At 47.6% G+C, this 26,162-nt stretch overlaps 1 protein-coding gene across 1 annotated transcript; it reads left to right on the top strand.

Annotated features, from left to right (window-relative positions):
- The first annotated feature begins 2,859 nt into the window (after positions 1-2,859).
- On the top strand, positions 2,860-16,742 carry SGMS1 (sphingomyelin synthase 1). The gene is made up of 5 exons (XM_084264260.1): positions 2,860-3,610; positions 9,307-9,424; positions 12,368-12,521; positions 13,231-13,397; positions 15,611-16,742. The coding sequence occupies exons 1-5, from the start codon at positions 2,988-2,990 to the stop codon at positions 15,788-15,790; spliced, it is 1,242 nt and encodes a 413-aa protein (XP_084120386.1). The 5' UTR covers positions 2,860-2,987; the 3' UTR covers positions 15,791-16,742.
- Positions 16,743-26,162: the final 9,420 nt, after the last annotated feature.

Here is a 26,162-nt window from a genome sequence, read left to right as displayed (position 1 = left end):
TGCAGCTCCTCAGAACGCTTCCAGGCCAGCCACCATGGGGTTACACCAGCATATATGTACTAGGATCAGGCTAATATTTGCAGCTGGCAATTTTTTGTGATTTTTTAGGCTCCATGCAGAGTTTATTTTAAAACCTACCAGCTTAGCCATGGCTGGAGGAGATGTATATGCATGGTGAGTAAGGAGATGTAATTTAGCACGCAAGAAGCTTGTCAGGGCTGGACAGAAAGTCTGGTGCATCAGGAGGGTAATGGTTACAGGTCTGCTTTCATCCTTTCTGAGTGGTTTAAGGAAGCACAGTTGCATTTCGATTTGAAAAGGTTTAATATTGCCCCACCTCGTGGTGTACAGTGAGTGCTCCCGACAGCCCGAAGCCCTGTGGAACTTACAAGGCAAAAGTCCTGCTGCAGACAAGAGCCTGTGTGTCCGAACAGGATTAAGAAAGAAGTAACTCGGGCTCTGTGAAGGTTGTAAGGCGCTACCCTCGGAAACAGCAAGCCCAGGGAGCAGTCTGTTGGTATTTGCTGTGAGTTTGGTGCTGTGCAGGTCCTGGTGCTGCATCTTAATGGATTTCAACCAGAGTTTCAACCCTCAGACGACTATGGAAGCGTGTGTTGCATTTTCTTTCATTTAGACACTGATTCCCTGAGTTGCAAATTAGCAGTGTGTGGCTCAAGACTGAAATTGTGTGGGTATCAAGACGGTGACGATGCTTCTGTCCCCTTGGTGTGCAGGGAGTGAGTCCAGTGAGTGAGGTGGCTTAAGGCTGATGTTGCCCGTAACACGGATTGATGCCGTGGCACTGGGGAGCAGGAGGCAAAATATCTTCCCCCCACTACCTGTTGCACCACCTCTCCCTGCCGCAGAGAAAAGACGTGGGGCTCGCGCTGAGCTTTGTGCTGTGCCTGGTGCTGGGAGCCCAGCAGAGACCAGGGTTGTGCAGGGCTGGGGTGCTCATTCGGTCAGAGTCTTGTAGGAGTTTCTAAAGTGGGTTAACATGCATAATTCCAGTCATCCTTTTCTTTAAAATTTCTTTTTCTCTTGTTCAGAGCTGTGTGACTAAACACCCATTTGCTAAGCGCAGCTTGAATAATGAAGTGACCCATTGCTGAAAGCCTTCCTTAGGGCTTAATCCCACCAAAAGAAAGAAAGAGAGAACAGGACTAAATGCTCTCTTTCGCTGATTTAAAACACTGCAAATGCTCACAAGGGGGAATGTTCATCTTCATCCCTGTTTCCTCTGTGGATTTAAACGTGTGTGTGGTGTGCCGGGCAGGTGAGAGGTGATGTACACAAAACACTCTTGGTCCTTTGTCCAAAGCTTTCTTTTATTAATCACCAGACCTAGAGTGTCGTGCTGAGAAACAGATTAAAAGCTGTACCTTTGTGTTTCTTGCTCAGTTCAGAGGTAGCCTGCCCAAAAATCAGTGGTGTGATGTCATTTTGCACAGTGATACAGCTCTGTGCCTGGCTTGCACCGCTTCTACTCAGATTGTGCCACTGGTGCAGGTTATTTGCCTTTTCTTCAGTGGCAGCTTTGCTCCCTGCAATGAAACACAAATGTCTGATAGCTAAAAATATTCTTTACCCTGGTAAAGGCACGGTAGGACTTCGGAAAATACACAGTGTCCCTCCCCTGCACTGCTACGTTCCTTAGGGCACTTCGTGTTTATGGTGCCGCTGGAGAGACAGACCTGGACGTGGGATGGCAGGCTGTGGACAGGGCTTCTTCCAGTTTTCCTCCCTTTGCTCTGGAAAGAACAGGGTTTTTTTTCCCCCAGAAACCTGGAAATTTCCTGGTGGCGTTTGCTGCCATGTGGTCCTTGTGCTGGGGGTTCTGCTGCTCGCATCTCAGAAATGCCGGAGGAGGTTCTAACAAGTAGCACCTGCTTTCCTGTAACTTTCCTGTTGGAAGGGATCAGGTTTTCTAATCTTTCAAAGCTGTTTTTGGAATGAATTTGATGAAGTTTGTTACCTCGTTCCTTCTTTTTTTCTTTTATTTTTCAAGTTTCTCTTTCATTTTTCTACTGGTTACGTTTGTAGCTGACAGGAATATTTCTTTACATTGTAGCAGCGTACCCTGGGAACTGTACAATTTACCTCGAAGAGTTGCTAACATCTGCTGGAGTCCTACAGACCTAAATGCTTTAGCTCATTTTCAGGCTAAACCTGTTTGGCCATTGATTTTTCCTGCTGATAAAATCCCAGAGCTATAACGTTTCTCATCTATCTCTGGGTTTTTTCCCTTTCTTTCTGTGTAGCTGCCCCATTGAAAGCCAGTTTTCTGGTGTGTGAGATATTTTTGCTTGGTGGGACAAACCCCGTGCTTCCCATTTGATAGCTGGCTGCAATGGATTGCATCAAGGTCCTAGGCTGCAAGGGGGAGGAGGAGGAGGTCTGTGACATGAGTGACGCCAACCGTTTGCTCTGTGCATCCTCAAATCCATTAGTGTTATGATTTTAGGAGGAGTTTGGCAACTGTTTACAGACTGGAGCTGCATAGTAATAGAGAATGTAACAAATATAAAGTGGGAAGTGGGCCTTCCCACAGCTGGCAGGTGGTGTTTGCAGTGATACAACGCTGATAAAGCTCTTGAGGAATTGGTAGCCAGCTTGGAAAGGACGCTGCCGTGCATACAAGGCTAGAGCTCAATCCGTTTTTTCCTTCCCAGAGCCTAGCAATCGTTTTCCAGTAATTTCTGCTTTAAATGTGAACTGCAAGCTGCTGGTAAATGTTGTCCTAACAGCTGTTTTGGGGTTTTTCTCCTCCCAGGAAGAAGAATGCCAACACGAATATGAAGTGAACCACTTCCTATGCTTGCCATAGCGCCTGGATGCTCGTATCGGGTGGTTAGGGACTTGCCTCTCGCCAAACTGCTTCCTTGGACAAGATGAAGCCAAGGAGGAGCTTTCCAACATGCTGGAGTCACAGTGACTGCTGCCCGATTTAAAATCCATGTCAGACTGTGCCCTGGCTGCCTGGCGAGATGAAAGAAGTGGTGTTGTGGTCACCCGAGGAGGTGACGAATTGGCTAACGGAAAATGCTGTGCCGGAGTATTGTGAGCCGCTGAAGAGCTTCACCGGGCAGGATTTGATAAACCTCACGGAGGAGGATTTTAAGAAGACACCTCTCTCGCGGGTGTCTTCTGACAGCGGACAGCGGCTACTGCACATGATTGAAACTCTAAAAATGGCTCACCACATCGAGGCTCACAAAAACGGGCACATCAACGGGCACATCCGCATCAGCGTGAGCAACACCACGCGCGAGAACGGCTTCAGCAGTAAAACGAAGCTAAATGGGATGCCAAATGGGTATAAGAAGGAGATGATAAAGATCCCCATGCCAGAGCCGGAGCGCTCGCAGTATCCTATGGAATGGGGCAAGACTTTCCTGGCTTTTATTTATGCACTTTTTTGTTTCGTCTTTACCACAGTGACTATTTCAGTCGTTCACGAACGAGTGCCTCCCAAGGAGGTGCAGCCTCCCCTACCGGATGCATTTTTTGATCGCTTTGATCGGGTGCAATGGGCTTTTTCTATTTGTGAAATCAACGGCATGATCCTCGTAGGACTGTGGTTTGTTCAGTGGCTGCTCTTAAAGTACAAGTAAGTAAAACATTGGGGGAAAAAAATGGGTGCTAGGGTATACTTGTGACAGCTTTTGGAGGTCGGGTGCTGTTTACATCCAAATAAAACGAAGCTTCATGTGATCTGTCCAATTTTGATTGAAATAGGTGTCATGCTGTAGGTGAACTGCAGTTGCTGTGCAAGAGAGAGAAGTTCAGTCCAACCGTCACCTAAGAAGCTAAGAAATAACCCCACTCTTGTTTGCCTGCACAATGAACTTGAACCTTTTCATGTGCAAAAAGCTGTCAGTTTGGATGTAAAGTGTTCTGAACTCAGTTGACTGTCCTGTCTGTTTAGAAGAAGCACAGCTCTCGCAGTTGTGAGCTGCCTAGGGATCAACTTAGTGCCCCTGTATTTTTCCTGGTGTAAAGACCTACCCTGAGGTGATGATACTCTGGGACACAACCTACAGGCAGTTGTTTAGTCCATGCACTTCTGTAGTGCTGCCTGACAAAGTATTGAAGCGTGTTTTAAGCTGGATACTAGGCAGAACAGGTAGTGTCAAACCCAAAGTCTATTGAAAGCTAAACATGAAATATGCAATGAGTTTGCAAGGTCTTAGCGGTTGTCTGCCTCCCTGCTCGTATGGATCAGAATTGCAAGGGCATGTTTGCCTGCCAGCAGAAGTAACCTACTGCTGACCCTCTGTGGAATGAGTGCGGGGGCTTAACTTTGGGGTTTTATATTGCCATAAACCCACTCCTTGGGCTGCCCTACCACAAGTGTCTGGTACCAGCCCTTGCACTGCCTGGGCTGCAAATGAAATCTCCAAAGTCAAGTGTCTTTAAGTGGTATGAGGTGGTGTGTCACTGTCCTGGTTTCAGTCAGGATGGAGTTAACTTCTTTTGTAGCAGCGGATGGGATGCTGTGTTTGAGAGTTAAAATGAAAGCAGTGCTGATAACACCCTGATGGTTTTAGTTGCTGTCAGACAGTCAAGGATTTCTCAGCTCTTCATATTTCTCTATTCATGAGAAAGGAGGGGCGAAGCCGGGACAGGTGACCCAAACGGGCCAAAGAGAGTATTCCATGCCAATTACGTCCTGCCCAGTATAAAGGGGGGCTGATGGGACGAGGAGCAGGGGAGGCTCCAGGATGCACAGTTTTTGGGGGACGGTCGGGTTCCGGGGCAGCTCTGGGTGGCACGGCCTGAGTTGTGGGTTTGGTGAGAAACTGCATTGTGTATCAACAGCTTCATAGATACTTTTCTCTAAAGTCCTGTTAGCATTGTTATATTTTATCTTTCTGCTATTTTAGTAAACTATCCTTATCCCAATCCATGGGCCTTTTGTTTTCTTGGTTTTGGGGTTGTTATTTGCCCCTTCCTTTTCCCTTCCCTTGCCTCCCCCCGCCCCTCCCCTTCCTTCCCCTGTTCTTTTCCTTTAAAGAGCAGGCAGCTGCATGGATCTCGGCTCTCAGCCGGGGTAAAACCACGACAGTCACCTTGCCTTTTAAAAACCAAGCACAAGCATGTCCTCACAGTGTCCAGCCCAGAGAGGGTCTTCTTTTCTCTGCTGATACATCTCACTCTTTGCATGCCTCTTGCTTTGTTTGTTGCTGTAAGCTTCAGTATCCCTTATATTAGTAGCCTCAGTGCTGCCAGCTCCAGCTCCTCTCCCCACTGCTCCACCTGCATCTGATGAATGTGGGGCACCTTTAACTCTCTTGGGGTCTCCAAGCATAAATGTTCAAAACTGAGGGAATCACCTAGAGAAGGTGAGATGGGATTGCTGTCAAGAACAGGATGTCAGCTTAATAGGGCAATATGAAGGATCAAACATCCTGTGATGGAGGTGAGCAGAGTCTTCTCAAGGCTCAGAACAGCAGAACAGAGGAATCCTTAAGGTCCTTGGAGATTTCAAATCAGTGAGACATGGGTCGATTTGAAGATAAAGTATGTTGGTATCATTGATAGATGTGAAGATCCCACCCCATCCTCATTTCCTTTGATGGGTTTATTTTCACTTGCTTTGGGAGGACTCTTTCATTTGTTTGGAGATGTCAGGAGTCCAAGAGCTTTCCATTCCCAGTATCAGCCCTGGAATAACTGGTCAATGTGTGTACTGGTCATGGAATGTCTTGGAGACCAAACATAGTCTTTTCTGTCAGTGAGCAGAGGAAGAAAAGTGTGAGAGGCCCACAGGCAGCTGAAGGGGGAGGGCAGGAGAGCTGCTTGCAGGAGCCCAGTGAGATGGCTTTATTTGGAGGACCTCATTTTCGTGGCTTTGGATGGTGAACCACTAGGTACTATGCGAAGAGCTGAATCGCTTTTGCGGCATGGGTTATCACCTGATTTTGAGACCTAATTCAAGAAAAGAAGGCATTAAGACAGACCTTCCTTACTTCTCTGACCCCTGATCAGACATAGCCATCGCCCCACTCCATGAAGATCTGAAGGGTAGACGTGAAAGCCAAGTGACTGCTGAGCAGGATGAGACTTGGTTTCTCACCTGCTCACATGTTAGAGTTACTATTTGCAGATGTCTCTCTCCAAGTGTGGGTCAGTGGTGAACCAGCCAGCAGCTTTGTTGGCCAAGAGCTGAATCCAGCCAGTGGCCAGGCTGAACTTTTGTTCAAAGGAGGCAGCTTCATAGTTTCTGACTTTCTGAAGCACTTTTTTTGCCAAGCCCTGAATCTCCTATTGCTCATCCTACCTGATCCATTATTTGCCAATAGGCCGATTTCATACCCAAGCTGAGCCTGCTCTTCTCCCAAGCAGTGAAGAACAATAGAGATGTGTCATTCATGATACTAATCACTCAGGTCTTTCTTGTTTAGTCTACGTTGAACAGGACCTATGTGTCATCTGCAGACTGCAAAGTTGGGACCAAAATGGGAGTGTTAGGTGTGTCTGTCCTGGTACCCACAGTTCAGGGATTCTCGTGAACCGTCTACTTCCCTTCTGCCTGAAAATTTGTTTTTACCTTCAAGAAGAGCCTGGAGTTCAGGCTGGCTAGGAGCAAGCATGAGATTTGGTGCGAGGAAATAAGTGACAGATTGGGAGATTCAGCCCCTCTGCTCTGATGAGACCCCCCTGCAGTGCTGTGTCCAGCTCTGGAGCCCTCAGCATAGGAAGGACATGGACCTCTTGGAGCAGGTCCAGAGGTGGTCACGAGGCTGATCTGAGCACTGGAGAACCTCTCCTACAAAGACAGGCTGGTTCAGCCTGGAGAAGAGAAGGCTGAGGGGAGATCTTTGAGCCCCTTCCAGTCCCCGAAGGACCTACAGGAAAGCTGGGAAGGACTGTTTGTAAGGGCATGGAGCAATAGGATGAGGGGTGATGGTTTAAACTAGAGCAGGGCAGGTTTAGATGAGACCTTAGGAAGAAATTCTTCCCTCTGAGGGTAGTGAGACCCTGGCACAGGTTGCCCAGAGAGGTGGTGGAGGCCCCAACCCTGAAGACATCCAAAGTCAGAGTTGATGAAGCTCTGAGCAACCAGCTCTAGTTCAAGGTGTCCCTGCTTACTGCAGGGGTGGGACTGGATGGCCTTTGAAGGTCCGTTTCCACTCAATGCATTCAAGTAGTCTGTGAGTCTATTCTGTGAATGACACCTTTCTTTGAACATCCCTGCAGAGGACTGTCCATCTGTTGGGTTGGTTTCTGCCAGAGCAGGGTGTAGTGCACTAAGAGCTGGTCCTGGCTGGGCCCTCTGGGCTGCTGAGGCTCTATCTGCAGACTCCACATGGAGCTGGAGGAGCTCAGGAAAGCTGCTGAGGCAGAATTAACTTCTCTGAGAAGTGTTCCCAGATGTTTTTTGGAGAAGAGCAGTGCTGGTTTTTGACCACGCTTGACATTTGATTCAGTCTGCACGTTCTCTGGACTGAAAAAGCAGCGTGCTCACTGCCCACGTTACGTGAGGTCTGGACGGTCGTCACAGAAGTTGTCTTGGCCAGTAATAATTTTAGAGGTTGTACTGGCTAGCTGGCTGATAACCACGCACACACACACACACAAATCCTTTTGAGAAAGGAAAGCACAAGGCTTTTACATCATTTTTTAAATATTACAGCACCGAGCACTTCGACACAGACTTTCCAAGCTAAAATAGGCTCAATCCAGCTAAAACAAAGAGGTTCCTAGGTAATTTTTATCCAAAAAGTTGTAGTGCTCAATAAAATCCTGCCACTGCTTTGGTGTGTTGAAATATGGGGTTATAAAGAAACACAAGTTTATGTCTGGCTCTAAAAGCCAGGCATGACTGAGAGATCTTTATCGGATCCCCCTTCCCAGAGAGAAATACCCCATATGAAGCATGGAGGCCAACCTCTGCTCCTGTGGCATGGTGCCTTCCACTCTGAAACATCAGTCCATGGAGCTGCATTGAGGAAGTATAATTCTTAACTCCAGTTTTGCCCGGGTTTACACCAGGAGGGGGAAGGAAAATAAAAAATCTAGAATCCTTTCAGTTTCAATGGCCGTGAGCGCTTGAGTGTGACATGCATTCACCCTGGGACAGCTGGAGCTGTCTGGAGAAATGAAGGTGCTCGAGTAGTTACTGATCTGGTGCTGCAGAGTCATGCTTCTTGGAGTAGAGCCCTACAGTTGAATGGTGCTGCCAGAAGTGATTGAAAATAAATAAGCCAGGTAGTTTTGAGCTTTGAAAGCGCTCGGTTTGATAGAGTGTTTTGAAGAAGTGAAGGCTTTAAAATAGCAACAAGTGAATGCCAGAACTGGCAGCTCATGTCCTGACCCTTGTCTCCCCTAGATGATCGTAACTGTAACTAAGGATTTAAAATCAATCGAAAGCAAGAGAGGCAGTAGAGGCAGGATGCCAAGTGTTTGGTGTGGTGAAGGTGTATAGGAAGATTTGCCCTTAATTTTTGTGACACTGGCAGCGACTCTTTGCCGAACTCTGAGTTCAGACAGAGGATGTGCCAGGAGGGGTTTAGCTGTTGCAGCTCTTTCCCTGGGATGTTATTAGCTGGTACGTGGCAGTGAAGCTTGGTGGGCCAGTTTTGGGGCTGGCTGGCACTCCCGAATAAAAGCTGCAGCTCTCTACCCTGTGTGCTCGCCCTGGTTTTGCAGAACCGGCTCACACTGCCCCAATATTCCATCTGCCTTCTCTGCGTAGGGCAGCCCTCAGTCAGTAAAGCACTGCCAGCCCTCGGTGAACAGAAGTCTTTGCAGCTACGGCTGCTTGTCTTGAGAGTGGTTTCCCCTGTGCTGGAGCCAATGCAGCTCTAATTTCTGTCTTGGAGGTCTCGTTGCTGACGGGAGCTGCTGCTTGGAAGAGATGTGTTCTCACTTGTTGGGGTCACACAAGCCTTTGCTTCTCAAGCAGCCCTTTGTAATTAGTGAATGTGTCTCAGTCAAAACAAACAGTCCTTTTTATCGTAGAATGAAAATATTGTAACTTCATCCCCTGCCTTGAGTAGAAAATTAGTGACTGCTTGAAGCAAATGGAGTGGTCTGGGGCATGAAACCCCCTTTTGTGACTTCAGCACTAAATCTGCACAGGCCTTTGTATTCTAACCTTGGTATTTCCTCTAAGCACCCTCATGGGTTGAAGTAGTTGATCTGCTCTTGTGTTTCTGACCTGTAAAGCATGGGAAAATGTGTCAAGTAATTCATTATTCTCAGCTGTCGCTAGTTGCAAAGCATTGACAGCAGTTTATTTACCTTTGTGTATTTGGTTTGCACTGAGTGACCTAATTTTTTTGTCTTTTTTCCTTTTAGGTCTATAATTAGCAGAAGATTTTTCTGTATAGTTGGCACACTATACCTGTATCGGTGTCTTACGATGTATGTGACTACACTCCCAGTACCTGGCATGCATTTCAAGTGTTCTCCAAAGGTAAACTTCTTCTGTGGTTGGATCTCTGTTGCTTTCCCTTTGTCCTGCTGATACCAAAACTACAAGCAGAGGCTTTTAAAAAAATCATTACAATTTGAAAACCCACACAGTTTCAGTAGTGTTTTCCACCAGCTTGCACAGTCGGCGTTTGTCCATCTCCTCTGAGGCAGTCAAAAGTGTGAAACCTGCAGAGATGCCATGTGACAGACTTGGATCTGACTCGCTGAAGAGTTCAGAAATAAGTATTTTTAAATGGCCCAGAGAGACTTTTCTAAGGCTGGTGAGACTCCTGTCTCCTCATTGCAATTGTGCTAGCGCAAGGACTTGGTGCTCCTCCCCATAGCAGTGATTCCTGTTTGCTATACCAAGGAATAGAATGGACTTGTGAAAGCCATGGCTAAAGTCAGTCTCCTGAGGCAGAGGTGCTCGGGCAAGGCCCCTGTAGCCAGCCTCAAAAGGTCATTGGTGTGCTGGGGGTGGAGATGGCATGGGGTTGGTGGGGTTGCATCCATCTTGTATCACACAAGCATTGGCATAAGCATGGTCTTTACTGCAATGTGCTGTTTGGAGTGGGGAAGTGCAGTCTAAACCAGATGGACTTCTATGGTAGGGAACAAGGTGCATTTATTAGATGCATTCTTAGGTCATCTCCATGCCCCTCCTGGAGTTGTTTCTGCTATTTAATGACAGAATCTGGAAGGGCAGCTGGAGGGGACCCATAAGGACCACTAAGTCTAACTCCTGGCTACACACAGGGACAGCCAAGTCAGAGCATGAGACCGAGGGCATCATCTAGCCCAGCTCGGTGCTGTGACCATTCCCCTGAGGAGCCTGTGCCAGTGCCTGACCACCCTCTCAGTAAAGATCCTCTTCCTAACGTCCAACCTGAACCTCTGTGTCACAGCTTCATGCCATTCCCTTGGGTCACTAAAGAGAGGAGACCAGCACCTGCCCCTTCGCTCCTCCTCGTCAGGACACCACAGACCATGATGAGGTGTCCCCTCAGCCTCCTCCAAGCAGAGCAAACCATGGGGCTTAAGCAGGAGGAAGCCAGGGGGGCAAAAGTAATTCCTGAGAAGTATCTAGTGCACGCACAGTTCAGCGGCTTTCTGCACATCAGTTAGATGGCAGGTAGTAGAATCGTTGCTTTACAGATAGTAAAATCCAGATTCAACCTGGCATACATGCTGTGGCTGTTTCCGTGAGGATTGCTGGTAGGTACTGAGCCAGGGAATGTGCTGCACTGGTTGTTTGACAAGGCAGAGCTCTGGCCAACCCACGTGCGGCTTTCGGAGGGACCCTGAGGTCTTTTGTAAAGAGAAGTGAGTGGGAGAGGAGTCAACAGTATGTTTGATCAGTCAGCCGTTCTGAAACAAAAGGAACACAGGAATTTATGGGTGGAAGTAAGTAAATCTCACATTTTTTGAAATTTGCTGCATTGGCAAATCTGTCTCGTTACTCGAGTAAAGATGAGTCTGTCTTGTGTTCTTCTCTTGCCCCAGTAAGACTAAGGATTAGCTGGGCTTTCTGGAAAGCTGTAACTATACTCAGGGAAAGCACAACCTCTCACCACCTTATTGAGTTATATATGATTGTGAAGACTGGGCTTTGGGCAGTTTCAATGTTTTGCAAGGAACTGTTAGCAGGAAATGTTTAATTGCTGCCAAGACCCTGTTTAAATCTGTCAGAAGTTAATAATTCCCATTTCTTAAAGCAAGACTGAGGTTTAAAGTAACAGAAAAACATGCCTATGATGGCCAGCCAGGAGGATGTGTGCTTCCTTCTGACTGCTAAATGGTTACCATGGATTTTAAAACTTCATAACAGGGAAGGGTGCAACACATGTGTAAGTCACATGTATCCATCTGTTAGCCCTGCTCCTTTGAGCCTCTGCTTCCTGTTGGGTCCCAGAGATGCTCAGTACATCCCATGGTGCATTTTCTTTGTGGATTTGTTGAATGTTTGAGCTTGTTTTAGAGCCAGAAGCAGCAAAAGCAGTCTTGGGACAATGCCAGCTGCCCTTTGGTCACCTGGGAGGAGGGAGAAGGGGCATACTCATCAGAAGGACTTGGTTTGCTTCAATTTGGCTTTCCTTTTGCAAATTTAAGCTATTTCAGAAATAGCCTCTGAGCCAGAATCACAGGTTGGAGGTGGCCCAGAGCAAATGGGGTACCCATTGCTCACCCGGATCGTGAGCCAGCGCAGAAGTTTGGAGCTCTGACTGACACCATATATATGTTTCTTGTGACATGTAAACTAGAAAGAAAGGGTTTTGAAGACCTTCCAAGGTGGGGGGGGGGGTGGGTGTGGGAGACCTCAGAATTTGGAGTGAGATACTCCCTTCCATGCATTGGATCTGGGTTTCAGCAGCTGGACATTCCAGTCTGGCAGCTCATCCCATTTTCTCTTGGATTATCATCTGTAGGGCCCATGCTGTTACGAGCAAGAATTGACTTAAGCTTGATTCATTTTAGCGTGCATTGCCTCTTGAAGAGAAGGGAAAACAGATGTGTAGAGAACATGACAATTCTAGCTCTAGCTGGAAATATTTTTAATTCCTTTTTATTGCTGAGGCTGGGTTTTTGAGGCAGCATTACAGAAGTTGTGGGGCTTCCAAGCGGCGTTATCTGAACCGCAGTGTATATATGTATATATATTCAAATAAAATAATGGATGGAGGCACATCTTGCCTGTGCTCCCGTGAACACTAGCTATAATAAATGCAAAGCATCAATAAAAACATGATCTCATGTCTCATTTCCAGTCTTCCTACCCTCTAGAAAGGTGCTGCTAGCTTTTGGAAGAGGCTGTGGATTTGCTGATTGATGTTGCACGGCAGAGCAAAAAGGGGAAAATAACTTGAAAGGCAAAGTTGCTGGCTTTAAACCCTGAAAGGCTGGTGCTGGTATCTTACTGTGCTTTTGTGTTTTACTCTTCCACCAGCTTTTTGGAGACTGGGAATCTCATCTGCGAAGGATAATGAAATTGATTGCTGGCGGAGGACTGTCCATCACAGGATCCCACAACATGTGCGGCGACTATCTGTACAGCGGTCACACCGTCATATTAACTCTTACATACTTATTTATCAAAGAGTGTAAGTTCCTTACTGTTCATGTGGAACTTCTGGTTTGTAGCTCCTGGCTAGTTGAAGAGCTGCTGTTGTGCCAGTGGGCGAATACAACTCAAGGAGAGATGCACACTTGTTTATTTAAATAAGAATGGCATAGGGCTTACTGGAAAAGAAAACATTGGAGACAAAATAAACCTACACTTTATGATGTAGATGTCTGAATTAAGCATTTAATTTTGAAAAAGTTTTTGTTTAGAATACAATTAAAGCCCTCCTTGCACCTTGCCCAATGGATGGCATTTTACCTGTGTGTCTCCTAGCCTAGAGAGAGACACACACACCCTGCCAAATGCTCGGGCCTTAATGTATGCACATGTCTTTTATGCAGGGCAAGAGGAAGGGCTGCCATCCATGTAGAACCAATATTGAAACGCAATCGGTTAATTCTACTGACCAGTGTGTATTGCAGCGTTATGCATTGGGCCTGTTTTGCAATGATTTCATAACCTTTCCATTTTCCAAAGATCTGATTACCCCAAGCACAACCTTAAGTTACGCCTTAAGAGAGATGATGCTTAGTTTGCGGTCTCAGCATTCCGACTCTTAATCTTAAGGCAGGCATTGCACTCCCCACCCAGGATTGCAGCCTGCGTCCTCTGCTAGTTACAGCAATAGTCTCCCACACCGATAAATGTCACCCTTTGAAATAATCACTGCTTGTGCTTCTTTCCAGATTCCCCACGGCGACTCTGGTGGTATCACTGGCTTTGCTGGGCGCTCAGCATGGTTGGGATGTTCTGCATCCTCCTTGCTCATGACCACTACACTGTGGACGTGGTGGTGGCTTACTACATCACTACAAGACTTTTCTGGTGGTATCACACTATGGCCAACCAGCAAGTGAGTTTCTCCCAGTCTTTGGATCCACTGGTTCTGCTTATAGCATGGTGGTGGGGCGAATGTCCATGCATTGCCTTGAGTCTTCCTGTAGGAGTAGGAGTGGGCTTACGCATGGCTTGTGGAGCATTCCTCTTCCCCCTGCCCCGCCTTCACATTGGGTTTGCAGGAAAGAAAGACACGTCATTGGTTCGGTTCATCTTGTGTCTTGACCTCAAAAATACGAAGGTCTGCCTGCAGGCAGGCCCCTCCCTCCTTCTACTCTGTAACCCCAGTTTAGAAGTCCTGAATAAGGACCAGTTGGCCAGTTTTCTGATAGCAGAGCAAATAATTTACACATGGTAGGATTTTTTTGGTCTTGGGTTCATTTGGGGTTTTTTTGTTGAAGCCAATTGGATTTTTCTGTCAGGTTCTGCCCTTTAGTTAGATGACAGCTCACCTGAAGAGCAGAAGGAGGCCTCACTGCAAGTGAACCAGTTTGTCAAAGTGTTTCCATGAGTACCCATGACCAAGGAAGATGCTTTTCTTTTGGAGAGCAGAACAGGCCGCTCATGTCCTAAGGCCCGTGACTGGGGAGGCATGAAAGGCTGGGTGATGTTGGAGGTACTGAGACTGAAGATATGCAGTGCTTGATGGCAGAGAGCAAAGCATGGTTTGTAATGCTCAGCCAGAGAGCAGCTGTAAATCATTCACAGGTTGAACAGAGTAGTCTTAAGTGAGGTGATGTCATTCTCACTCTTACTTGCCAGTGAGCTTGATCAATGGGAGACGGGCTTACGGTGCAGAGGAACGTGAGAGAACATGCACAAGTCTGTTCTCTGTGGGAAAGACCTACTGAGTTAAGAGAAGCTTACTCTTAGGTCTGTGACAGCACATTGGTGTCCAAGTACTTTTGGTGCAACGTGGAGAAAGATATTTTACTTATCTGTAGTGCAGGGCTCCACTTAATTAGGGGTAAGACCAAGCTGGTGTGATAGGAAATTAGTTAATATTGTGATGGGACAGATCTTTAGTTCCTATCAAGGTCTTCTGGCTACGGAGTGGTTTGGATGTCCCCTGAAGCAATGCACCACAGTGGTACATTTTTCCTACCAAATACCTGATGGCATAGAGTGCACTTTGATGTTCGATCAATTTGGGAACTACTGTGATTGACAGCAGCCTGCGCCCAGACTTTGTAACTCCTGTGGCACAGCACCAGACTGACTTCCCACGCTTGGAATTTGCTCCTGAGCTCTGTCAGAACTGGTGCTGAGCAGACGTGTTGCCGCGCTGACGTCAGGGTTGCCTTGAGTGCTGCTGAGGACTTGCTCCAGAAGAGCCCTTTGCCCTACTCAGTGGAAACGGACCTGTTCCGCTGCATGGTGCGACTCAGGAGGCGGCACGGCATGGCTCCCTGACACTGCTGAGGTGGTGGGAGATGCCGATGCCTCGATCCTGCCTGAGCGATCGGTCGTGTGCTGGTCTCTCCTGACATTGCTCCATGCACAGAGGGCTGTGGCTTGGTCTGACCTTAAAATTGAAAAGCAAAGGCCTACTAGGGCTACAGTGTATTTATTTTGTGTGTGAGCTTATGATGTGGCAAGCGAGCTTAGTGTGTGGGCCCTGGGCTTGCGCTTTCCTGGGGGCTGATACAATGCTTCCTGCTGTGGCGTTGAAAATGCGCTGCAGGGTGGCTGGATAACTGCCTCAGCGCCCACCCGATCCGTGTGTCTTGCTGCAGCTTGCTGGTGGCTGGGAGAAGGCACAGGGTGGCTGGGGGTGGTTTGAGAGTGTGCATAGGGCAGGGCAGGGTTCCTCACCTCCTCTGGATGGGCTGAGGCATGCAGCCAGGCCCCGAGGCAGTTCTTGAGCTGCACATCACTTCAGACGTGTTTATGGAAACAGCCACGCTCCCAAAGGAGAGGAGAGCCTGATCCTTTGGGCCATTCCTCTGTTTTGTTCCTATGGGACCACCAAATTGCTGAGGCCTTGGAAAGGAGGGCAGCTTCATGTGGGAGCAGTGTTGGGTGTGCACAGGGAGGCTGCGGAGAAGCAGCTTGGCTCTGGTTTTTGTTCATGCAAGTCTGTTTGGGAGATGTTTCTAGACACTGAGAGGGTTTTTTTGTAAGCAAGACACCACTGATGAATGGTAGTGAGCGACGTGTGATGACGTTGTGCAAGTAAGCAATGTGCTCTTCTGTAATTCCCTTCTTTTTCCGGTTGTCTTTGTGCAGGTGCTAAAAGAAGCTTCCCAAACTAACCTCCTTGCAAGGGTCTGGTGGTACAAGCCCTTCCAGTACTTCGAAAAGAATGTCCAAGGAATTGTACCTCGCTCCTACTACTGGCCCTTCCCCTGGCCGGTGCTGCACCGGGGCAGGCAGGTGAAATACAGCCGCCTGGTAAATGACACATAACAGCGTGTGGACGGACAGAGCCCGGGGGAAAGGACCTGTCCCAAGTGCTAAGAACTCCCTACGAGAAGATGCCATAACGGAAATCGACTGCTCCCTAACCCTTTCTTTTAACAGTTCCCTTGACTTAACCTATTCAGTTACCTGGTAAGCACTGTGATCTTTTTTTCTCTCCAAAGGATCTGCGTTGGACAACAATAAAGAAAATTTAACTTATCATGCACTGTTACACATTTCCTGTTAATAGATTTGGGATTTACATTTGCCCATCACCATGTTCCTTTGTATATGATGCGACAGCATAGACGAAAGCTTTTATATCATAAGTTCTGGTCTTTCCAGTCACGTCTGGGAATAAAGCATATTATTTTCTTGGGAAAACATAACTTTTCATATCTCTTGCCCCAAAGATTGGGCTGTAAGCCATTTTCTAGCAAATGACTATATGAAGGTTTCTAAATACCTGCCTTGGGTAAAACTGAGAAATCTTTCTACCTGTTGCACCGCACTATGAGTAAGATGATAGACACAGGAAGGTTTGGTAATCTTGATTTTGTAGAATCTGCAGTGACTGCGTCAAAAAGTGCAAAAAAAAAAAAAAAGGAAAAACAAAACCAAAAAAAAAGGAAAAAAAAAGAGAAAAAAGTTGTAAAGTGATTTTCTAAGTATTTCCTAACTTTATTTTTCAAAATGTGTATGAAAAATTAAATTTAAAAAGATTTTTACGTCAGAGAATAGAGAGATAAAATTTAAAGAAAAATGCTTCTTGGGAGAGAGAGAGATTTGTCTATGTTTCTAGTGCCTTTCTTGTCTTGATTGTACGGTCAGTAGGCAGTCTTAAATGTTTTTATTTAAAATAAAGTATTCCATGAAAGCAGAATTATATATACACTGTATAATTACTAATTTTTGCATTTATAGCTAAATTAAACTGGAAATTTGCTTATAATGTTGAAATTGCCATGTGGGGAGGGGGGCGGGGGGGGAACCCAACCAAATAAAAAGGGTCCGACCTTGCTCACACATTGTGGGCAGGTCCAACTAAAAGGTATCGCTTTATCGTCTACTTGGTACCTGTGTTTTAAAAAGAAACAAAACAGCCATGAATTCCTGTTTTTTAAGAATTTTACAAATGATCACTGAGTGAACTCTGAATGGTTTCTCCATCCCGTTCCGAAATGTTGTTGAAAAACAACAAAGATAATCTATTTCTTTAAAATATTTGTGCAGAAACTGCATGTAATTCTAAGTTTTGCTCCTACCATACATACTGTATGTTTGGGGGAAGTATTCTATCCTAAACTTGCCAATGTGCAGAACAAAATAGGGTTTTTTTAAAGAATGAAGAAGAGAAAATATATATATAAATATATATATATCCATTCTGTATTTTACGTGAAGCAGAGTTATCTTCTGTAGGGTTTTTGTGTATTCACAAGGTGATATTTGTATTGTAAAACAACAATGGTGAAGGAAAATAAAAAGGCTTTTGAAAAAATGTAGTTTCCTTTATCTCTTTGATATTAAGTTTAAATTTAAAAGCTGGGTTTATTCTGCCAAACCTTGCCTTTAATTTTACATGTTATTGCACTGTAGGCCATCAAATTTGGACTGTATGGAAACTGCATTGATTTCGAATTGCTGTTCGCGTTGGGCAAAACAGTGCCTTATCTGAAATAAATGCTATGCAATCGATTCTGATCGTGCGGGAGCCGGGAGCCGATGGGACAAGCCTTCCTGGGAGCCATCACCAGGGCTTGAAAAATCTACCCCAAAACTGCTGGGACGGAGCACAGTGCAGGATTTATCAGTCCTGACGCTGAAATGATCAAACACCCCCCACCTCCCCACCCCCTGCCCCTAGAAACCCAAACCAAACCCAACAGAGAGAAAATTTCCGTGAGTACATGGTGGTGGAAGGGTTGTTTCTTTCTTTCCTGTGTTTGGGGATGTGTTGTCTCAACTTCCCTGACCCCTTCCTCACCTTTGGCCAGAAACTCCCTTGCAGAATTGATGGGGTGTCATCTCTGCTGCTTTGCCTGGCCGTTGCTTGGGATGCTAAACAAGACTGACCTATTTCTGTTCTCTTTCTTCCTGGAGGGAGGGGATTTCTTCCCACCCCCACGCTTCTTGGCAAAACCCTTTTCAACAGCGTTTGCAGAGCGCTCTGTGAGTCGGAGGGGTCAGCTCAGAATGCTTTGCCTCCAATTCACTCTATTGCCTTTGCAGCTATGTGCTTGAAAGTTGATGGTGTTATTTTTAATTAAAGAAAGAAAAAGCAAACCCACCCCGAGACAATTGCTTGAGAGGATTCACACTCCCAGACATAAATGAGCGAGTAGATTTTTCAAGACCTGGCATCACGCACATCAAAACCATTGACATAAGTAAATGTATGGATATATGCACATGACATTAAATGGAATCTGCTGAATCCTGCATTGTAGTGTCTGACTTACTGCATGGATCGTGCTAAACATGGTTTCATTGTCTTCCTTTCACAGCAGAGCTGTGCTTTGGTAATGCATGCTGCAGTGAGAACTGAGGCTGGGCAAGCAGGGACACGATGCTCGGTGGTGTGGCGTTGCGGGGGGTGCTGGAGGAGGGGACCAAGGGAACTGGGTACGAGGCACAGTTGCTGTGCATCAGTGGTGACTCCAGGCTGTGGTGCTTGTGCTGCCTTGGTCTTCTCCTTCCCTGTGAGTATCTGCTCGGCAGCACCAGCTCGTTAAGATGGGTGATGGCTTGTGACAGCACCAAGGCTGCAGGGATTGGTGTGTGGAGTGCGACCGCTCATTGTTCAGCAGTGCGCTGGTGACTGGGGATCCCAGATCTCCCACCCTCGAGCACTTCAGCTGCATTTCCCCCACACTGCTCAGGTATGGTACGTCTACAGGGATTCTTCTGCCTTAGCTCTCTGGAATAGTGTAGCCAAGGGGTGATGGTGCTTGCCAGGAGACTTTGGATGCCCATGCTCACCATTTGAACTTTGTATTTCTGGGGTGAAAGCCTTGATTTGCTTCCAGGGACAATCTGTTCCCAATTAGAGTCAGGAGAGTGTTGTCCCCTCGCCCTGGAGCACTGGCACATGAGTGTTTCATGCGTCTACCTTGGGTAGGGAAGCATGTGCTGCTTGGATGCCGGTAGACCTTTCCCACCGCTAGCTGTCAGAGAGGTGAGCGCAGCAAACGCCTGCCTGTGTGGAGCAAGGAAGCTGGTAAAAGACCTGAGGTGGGGTCTTGTCTGGCCTTGGTTGAAGTAGAGCTAACAGCTCGTCCTATGTTGTGCCAGTAAGACCATCTTCTCTTGACTTGAAGACTGAGTTGATGGGTTTTAGGGTGCCTGTAGGAGGGCAGGTTGAAAGGCAGAACTGCTGGGTGAACTTTAGCCTGTTGTCCAGTTCCTGGAGGCTGAAATCTGGAGGAGGGGTCTCCAACAGAAGAGTCTGGAAAAGGACAGCTTGTGGTTTCCTTTGGACCATTTGCTAATGTCTGTGTCCAGAGCACGGCAACCAAAATTGAGACAAAACCTTCGTGCGGTGCAGCGTGGTGTCCTCGTGCATCTCCTCCCTAACCCGGCAAGAACACACATCTTCCTCATAGGAAGTTAATACCTATTTCCCAGCACTGGTGTATCCTCTTCATGTCACTTCTGCCACTGGTTCTCTGCATGGGCCTGGCAGGGCGGACTGGGGAGCATCAGGGTTTGGGCACATCCACTCCACAGCGTGTCTCTAGAAGGTCTGGGAGCAGTGGGGGTCCTACACCTTGACTGCAGGTGGTTTCCAGCAGCTGCAGCACTGTGGACCTGGTGGTTGCTCTTGCTGGCAGGGGGTTGGAGTGTAAGCCTGGGTGGGCGTACAGCAGCCCACCTTGCTCATTCTCTAATTTTTGCCCAGGAAAAGCCAGCAGGAGTTAGCTTGGGAAGGGTCTGCCCAGTCCTGCGTTGCTGGCACTAAGAAGGGTTTCCCAGTCTTGTGCCAGAGGTCTTCTGCTTTGCACGTGCTGCTTGGCTCTTGCCCAGAGCAATGCTTTCCTCTGCTGTCCCACATCCCAGGTAAGTGCTGAGCCCGCGGGGCTGCCGCTGCGCGTGTGAGCAAAGCACCCATCCAGGGCCCAGGGGTGACTCCCATAAACCCTGGTTTGGTTGCAAATGAAGATGATGCTGTCACCAAAGTGTTCGTTTTCCTACACGTGCTTCCAAATGCCTCCAACCACCTTGTGATCCTGGTGCTGGTCAGGGAAGGGGGGGAATGGGGGAACATGCTTTGGCAAGGAGACACTGGGCTGGAAGGCAGCATTGGCTGCTGTGAGGTTTATTCTGGTGTCTTCTATACTTACACACACTTAATGTGCTGCCAGCCTGGAATTAGAAATCTCTTAACCAACTTTCCTCTTGAAAGATCTCTGTTTGAACAAGGATGTCTTCCTTGATCCCTCTGATGACACTGGCAATTTTCCGGGCAGTGCTGTGAGGTCCAGCTGCTTTGGACTTGCTCCTGTTCCTCTTAACATGACAGGGAAAACTTGCTGCAAGAGCTTTGCCACCGGCTCTCTTTTTGTTCCTTTTCTGTTTGTTTAATTACTGTTTTGGCAAAGATTTTAATGCTTGTGCCAGTGCCCTCCTTGCTGCTCTTTTGGGCAATGGAAAGGTGGCACTTCTCCATGTGTGTTGGTTCCTAACCCCCACGCATCCTATGGAAGGGATGACTGGCCCATGCCTTGTCACACGACCATTTCATGATGTCACCCTGTATTTCAGCTCATAGGAAGCCTTAGCCAGGCTAGCAGGATGCTGGGAGGGATGCTCAGGTTTGAAAGCAGCAGCAGCAGGTTTGGCCCTTGGCTGCTGCTGCAAATGATTGATGGCAAAATGTTTTCTATCCACAGTGAAGCTTTAGCCCGTTTCATTTCATCTGGGGGTAGATTTAAGGCACATGGCCTGGGGAAGTTTTGTGTGTTCCCACATCTGAACATCCATGGGGGATTAGTGGCAAAAGGTCACCAGGACTTGGTTGTCTGGAAAATCAGGAGGGTTCTTGCTCATACCATATTCCAGGACAAGGTCTGGATAATGTTTGGTGGAAACCCCACTGCAAATAGGTCTGATCCCACTACCAGGAGCGGCTCTTGGCTACACCACAGTCCCACAGTGCTTCCACAACACAGCACAAATCCACAAGTACCTGTGTGCAGCGTCCCACAGAGCTGTTGGCGTTTGCCCTGGAAAAGATCTTTACCCCCAACCAGCTGCTTAGCGCCTGCAGGGGCAGGGGCTCGGGCTCGAGGCCCTCAAGGGCCACTGGGCAGCCCAGTGCTGGGGCTGCAGTGGAGTTTTGTTGGGCAGCTCTTTGTGGGCCTCCTCTTCTGGGTTTCTGTCCCTTTTTGTCCTTTTATTGCTTCCCCACTGAAGTTTTAGGGTTCAGCTGTACCCACAGTAAGGGGTCCCATGCTGAGGTGATGTATCCTTTCATCAAGCTCAGGCAGCTCAAGTAAGCAGGCAAGAGGTGCATCCACAGCCAAAAGTCCTGTTGGGCATGATGGGACAAGCTCTCTGCTCAGGGATGGCAGATCCGTCTGGCTTCCCAGGGGATTTGCCGCCCCACACCCAAGGAAAACCCAGGGTTGATGTAGCTGGTTCCAGCCAGACTTCCTGGTTTTGTAGATGGCAGCACAAAATGTTCCAGTGTAAGAAAGAAAAAGCTAAACCTGGGCAGCACAGTGTATTTTATTCTTTAAAAAAAAAAAAAAAAAAAAAATTAAAGGAAACGCTGGTCCCTTCATTACTCATCCACCCTCTTGATACTTCCCAGCACAGGCAAACAAAAACTCAGTCGGATGATGCAGAAGATCTGTCTTCTTCCCAGCTCTGTGCATGCAGTGAGTTTAACCAGCTAGTGGGGCTCGCCTGGAGTCCTTGTTTTATGAATTTAATTGATGGACAGGCAGCAGAATCAGTGTCTATCTCCAGAAGGGCCTTCTGAAGATGTCCAAGAACCCCCCCACTTTGTCCAGCAGATGGAGGTGGATGAGGCAGCTGTGGTTTGCAAGCACAAAGCAGTGGTTGGGTTGCTCCTCCCCAAACATAGGGCCGGAGTTATTTGTAGTAAATGAAGTTTTAATGATGATGCAAATGAGCAGAGTGTGCTTTGGCTCTGGGCTGTTCATGCTGAGTTGTCTCTGGTCCATCATCTGAAACCCAGTCAGGCATGGAAAAATGGGATGGTCAGGTTGCTGTCACAACAATGATGAGGAGCCACATCAGAGCTCATTCAGGGGAAGAGTTTTGCTCTCTTACCTTGGCAAAGCCAGTCACTCCTTTAATCCTCGCTGCTTAAAGCATTACTTTTATTTACTGTTTTTAACAGGGGATGTTTCCGTTCTGCCTGTTTGGTTTCGGCAGCTCACAGCAAAGGCAGCTCTATTCCCCATGGCAACAAACTGGCTCCCGTTGCAATCACATCCTGCATTCCTGGCATCGAAAACCCCTGTTGCAAGGAGCGTTGCAGCTTTGGCTGAAGGTCTACGGAGCACCCAGGTTAGGATGCAGCCACTCTGAGCCTCTCTTTGGAAGGAGCTCCCACAAGAGCAGCTGTTAAAGCTGGAATAAAACCGCACCATGCAGCCATGAGGAGAGGGGAGGAAGAGGAAAGCAGCTGGACTTCAGGCCAGTTGCCTTGAGTGGGAGAGGCAACAGTGAAGCACTGATGGCATGGCACATTCCCCTCCACAGCCTGAGGGAATTTTTCAGTGGGGTAAGTATTATGGATGAAAAATAACTTTCTTGAGTCTCATTTAGCACAGAAGGAGAAGTTGGAGGAGCCTTGGTCTTGGGAAAGAGGATGAGCTGTGGGAAACCATTCATCTTATGAGAAGGTAACTTGGCATGTTACGATGTGATACCTGCCAGGACTGATGTGTTAGGGCCAGGCTGCCCAGGCATTGCCAGGCACAGACCTCACAAAAGAAACAATTTTTGTGGCTCTGCATGGATGTGGCACATGTGCCTGCTTTCAAATCCCATGTTTTGTCCCACGTCCAACATGGAGCATAATTTCAGGGATGTCCTGACTCCTACAACTGCAACTATTGTTGCTTCCCAGGCTCTGTTTTCCTTCCAGTCTGGATCTCAAGAGTTACTGATTTCAAACATCAGTGGTTAATGAGCAGGTTCATGAGCATCCTGCTCCTGACAGGACACCGTTTGGGGGGGGGGGGTCTTATTTTTTGGGGCTAGGTGCTCCAGTGTTGTGGCTGCTTTGGGGTAAGCACCGTGCCTCTGGCGGGATCGTGGTCCTTCCTTATGGTGGTTGTGGTGGTGACCTGTCTGATGTACAGAAACCACTGGGGAGAGTTTCTTTTGAGAAGCATTTACAGGACATCTCTTTTGAGCCTGTTTGTTGTCATTTCTCGCTAGATTGACGGTGGCTTTGAGGCTCTCTGTGGTACCTGTTTCACTGTGGTGTGATGGGCTCAGTGAGTTCCATAAACTTCTTCCTTGTCACCATCTCAGTAATATGCCTTCTCTGGAGGCACTGGGTTGCAGGAGAACTCCAGGAAGGAAAGGAGTTCAGGGGGATTTACCCACCCCTTGGCACTTCAGCTGAGGTCTTCGCAGTCCAGAAAGCCCCATATCCGTACCAAAAAGTTTGTGGCTTCTGCAGTCTTGAGCCAAGGTGAGTGAACATGGTTGTACCACCTGGGGGAGATGGCGAACTGTGGGTCCCCATAACCTCACTGAGCAGTCTTTTTGAATGGAAAGCATTTAAGTCATTCTCTGAAATAATATTTTGAGCTGCTATCAGACTTTCCCAGTAGCTGCTGAGTTGTCCTTTCTGGATTGATAGAGCCACAGTGGTGTCTTTTCCTTGGTTCTTTGCATTTCATGGGGTGAGGCTGGCAGGACACACCGTCACTATACCAACTCCTTAAAACTCAATTTCTTAAGTTTTTCATGACGCTCTTGCAAATACACCACCTCCAGGAAGAGTTCTTGCTCTTCCTGCCAATGCACAGCCTACTCCTGGCTCATCTGTGTCCCAGGACCCCGACAGCAGAGCAATTGACCACCCATGGTTTAGTCAAACAAGGCTCTTCAGTTTCCTCCAAGGCTAGTGCACAATATATGGCAACCTTGCGACCCACACCAGGACATTCCCAGCAGTACAGGGATGGCCAAGGAGGGTCTCTGTCTGCCTACATGGCAACGCAGGTTGTTCTTCCACTGATGGCAGGGGCAAGTGTGTTCCTTTACTATTGCAGTGAGGAGATAACGTATCAGAAAACCTTGCTTCTCTCCACCAGCTGGCCCAAAAAGCGCTGAATCAAAAAGCAATACTGAGCGTGACCTTGAAGCGGTGACTCAGGCTGCGTGCGCTCGGCGCTAGATGGAATATTAACCCTTGGGTTGGGGTGCACGAAAGGAACAGTGATGAAAAAGGAAAACTGAAGCTCTTGAGATGTTTGCCTGCTGGAAGCTGAGTGGGAAGCAGTATGTCAGAGGTGACCCCCAGCCTGAAATTCCCACTGAAACACACGGGTGCTGTGGGGAAGCGAGGGGGTCTTTCATCCCCCTTGACAGCAAGAGCAAGCAGCCTCGTATTCTGAGGGATATGATGGCTCCTGTTTTGTTTGGGAAGAGCAAACTGTCAAAGCTCTCCAGCTGACGCGTGCTTTAGCAGCTGCAAGTTATGCATGTTGCAACCTAGCCGGGACTCAAAAGGAAAACCGGTGGAAAAGGCTGTATTTTTAATGAATAATTTTTAAAACAAATAAAAATGCATGAATAGAAGGCACTTAAAACACAATAAATACCGTGTCCAAGTTGTTCTTCCAGTAGAGTTTGGAAAACCTGCAGACAGATCTTCCATGAGAATTGGGAGTCATGGCCAGATGGGAAGCAGAAGCCATCCCTGTGGACTGGTCAAGCTGTGATGAAGCAAAGATGAGGGGAAAAAGTCCCATTCCCAAATTCCTCCTGCACCAGAGCTTATCACTGCCATCCCAGAGAAGTTATTTTAGAGAGGTAGGAGCCATTTGTAACTTTAAATAAATGCACTGAGGGGGGAAAAAAAAGAAACCCCAAATCTTGTGCAGTAAAATGTATTGATTGGCTGCTGCTTATCTTGCGCAGCGCTTGACTCACGGGGCTGTGACAGCGATAATTCTCAAGCTGAACTTTTCAGCTTGAGCCAGGTCTCCGGCTGGGAGGTGTTCCTCTAGACGCTCCAGACACACGAGGGATCTCAGGTGAGTCTGCATGGGGTTTCACCGGGGGTTCCACAGGACTAGTGTTTCTTCTTTTGGAATTTCTTTGTCAGCTGAGTCAGCTGGAGAAAGAGACCTGTGACCGGGTGTCACGCAAATGTGCTTGCTGGCTGGTGCTGTGACAGTGATTGCTGCGTGGCTGGCTGCCCGTGCCACCCTTGGGGAAGGAGAAGGAGGGGGAAGGAAACCTGCAATAATGGATTTGTTGCTGGTAGAAAAATTCAGTAGGTGCAGTTCAGCTGTGACCACGGCTGCGGCAGCTTACCAGTAAGAAGCTGGCAGGAAAGGTCACCCGTAGCAAGCCTGGATGATCTTTTGGCTATCTGGTGATGCTGTTTCTCACTGCCACCTCTCCAAGACCACAGACGCTAGTTTTGGTGGTTATTTTCTGCAGGTTCATTGTTTCCAGGGTGTGTCACCTCCAGGGAATAACTTGCAGGCATGAGCTTTACCAAACCCCACGCCAGACCCCCCGTAAGCCAGATGCTACTTCCAGGAAAGTTATGTCATTGGGTCACAGGCAGAGAAATGGGCTTGGCAGTGAGTTTTACCTACTGACACATCTAAGGGCACGTGGAAATGCCCAAAGCTATTTTAAAGGATTATTTCTGCCTTGTATGGTTGCTTACAGAAAGGGCAAAGCTTTGCTGCAAGTGCTGCTTCACACCAGGCACATCTGAAGCCCTTGACACAAACTGGAGCAGGATGAGTCAAGAGCCTTTATCCGAGGGGGAAATCGTGTATTTTCCCACAGTCATATTCTGAATATTTTTTTTTTCTTGTTAATCTTTAACCCAAAATGAACCTCTGTCCAAGGAGGAAGAACAAAATGCAGACACCAAACCCAAGTTGCTCCACATGTGCTTAAAGCTGGCATCAAAACATACCGTCTCACCCTGGAAAGCTGTCACAACTGCTGTGTTTTCTAATGGGCTTCACTTGGGTGTGCACGGGGTGCAAGTCCCACTCACTGGTGTTGAGGTTCCTAAATTGACCTCCTATGATGGTGACAGTGTTGTTTTCCGGTGCTCCTGGAGCACGTGGTCAGCAGGAAAGCCGCAATGCTTCAGGCAGCTGTATCCCCCTCAGCCACTTGCTAGGCATAGGAT

This window comes from Gallinula chloropus, assembly GCF_964237585.1.
Source record: "Gallinula chloropus genome assembly, chromosome: 5".
Lineage (NCBI taxonomy): Eukaryota > Metazoa > Chordata > Aves > Gruiformes > Rallidae > Gallinula > Gallinula chloropus.
This window is presented reverse-complemented; position numbering and strand designations above follow the sequence as displayed.

What these genes read in the sequence shown, in the direction of transcription:
- SGMS1 (XM_084264260.1), top strand. Translation starts at nt 2,988, where the DNA reads ATGAAAGAAGTGGTGTTGTGGTCACCCGAGGAGGTGACGAATTGGCTA. An exon ending in TGGCTGCTCTTAAAGTACAA is followed by an intron (nt 3,611 to 9,306) that starts GTAAGTAAAACA and finishes TTTTCCTTTTAG; the next exon opens with GTCTATAATTAGCAGAAGAT. An exon ending in ACACTATGGCCAACCAGCAA is followed by an intron (nt 13,398 to 15,610) that starts GTGAGTTTCTCC and finishes GTCTTTGTGCAG; the next exon opens with GTGCTAAAAGAAGCTTCCCA.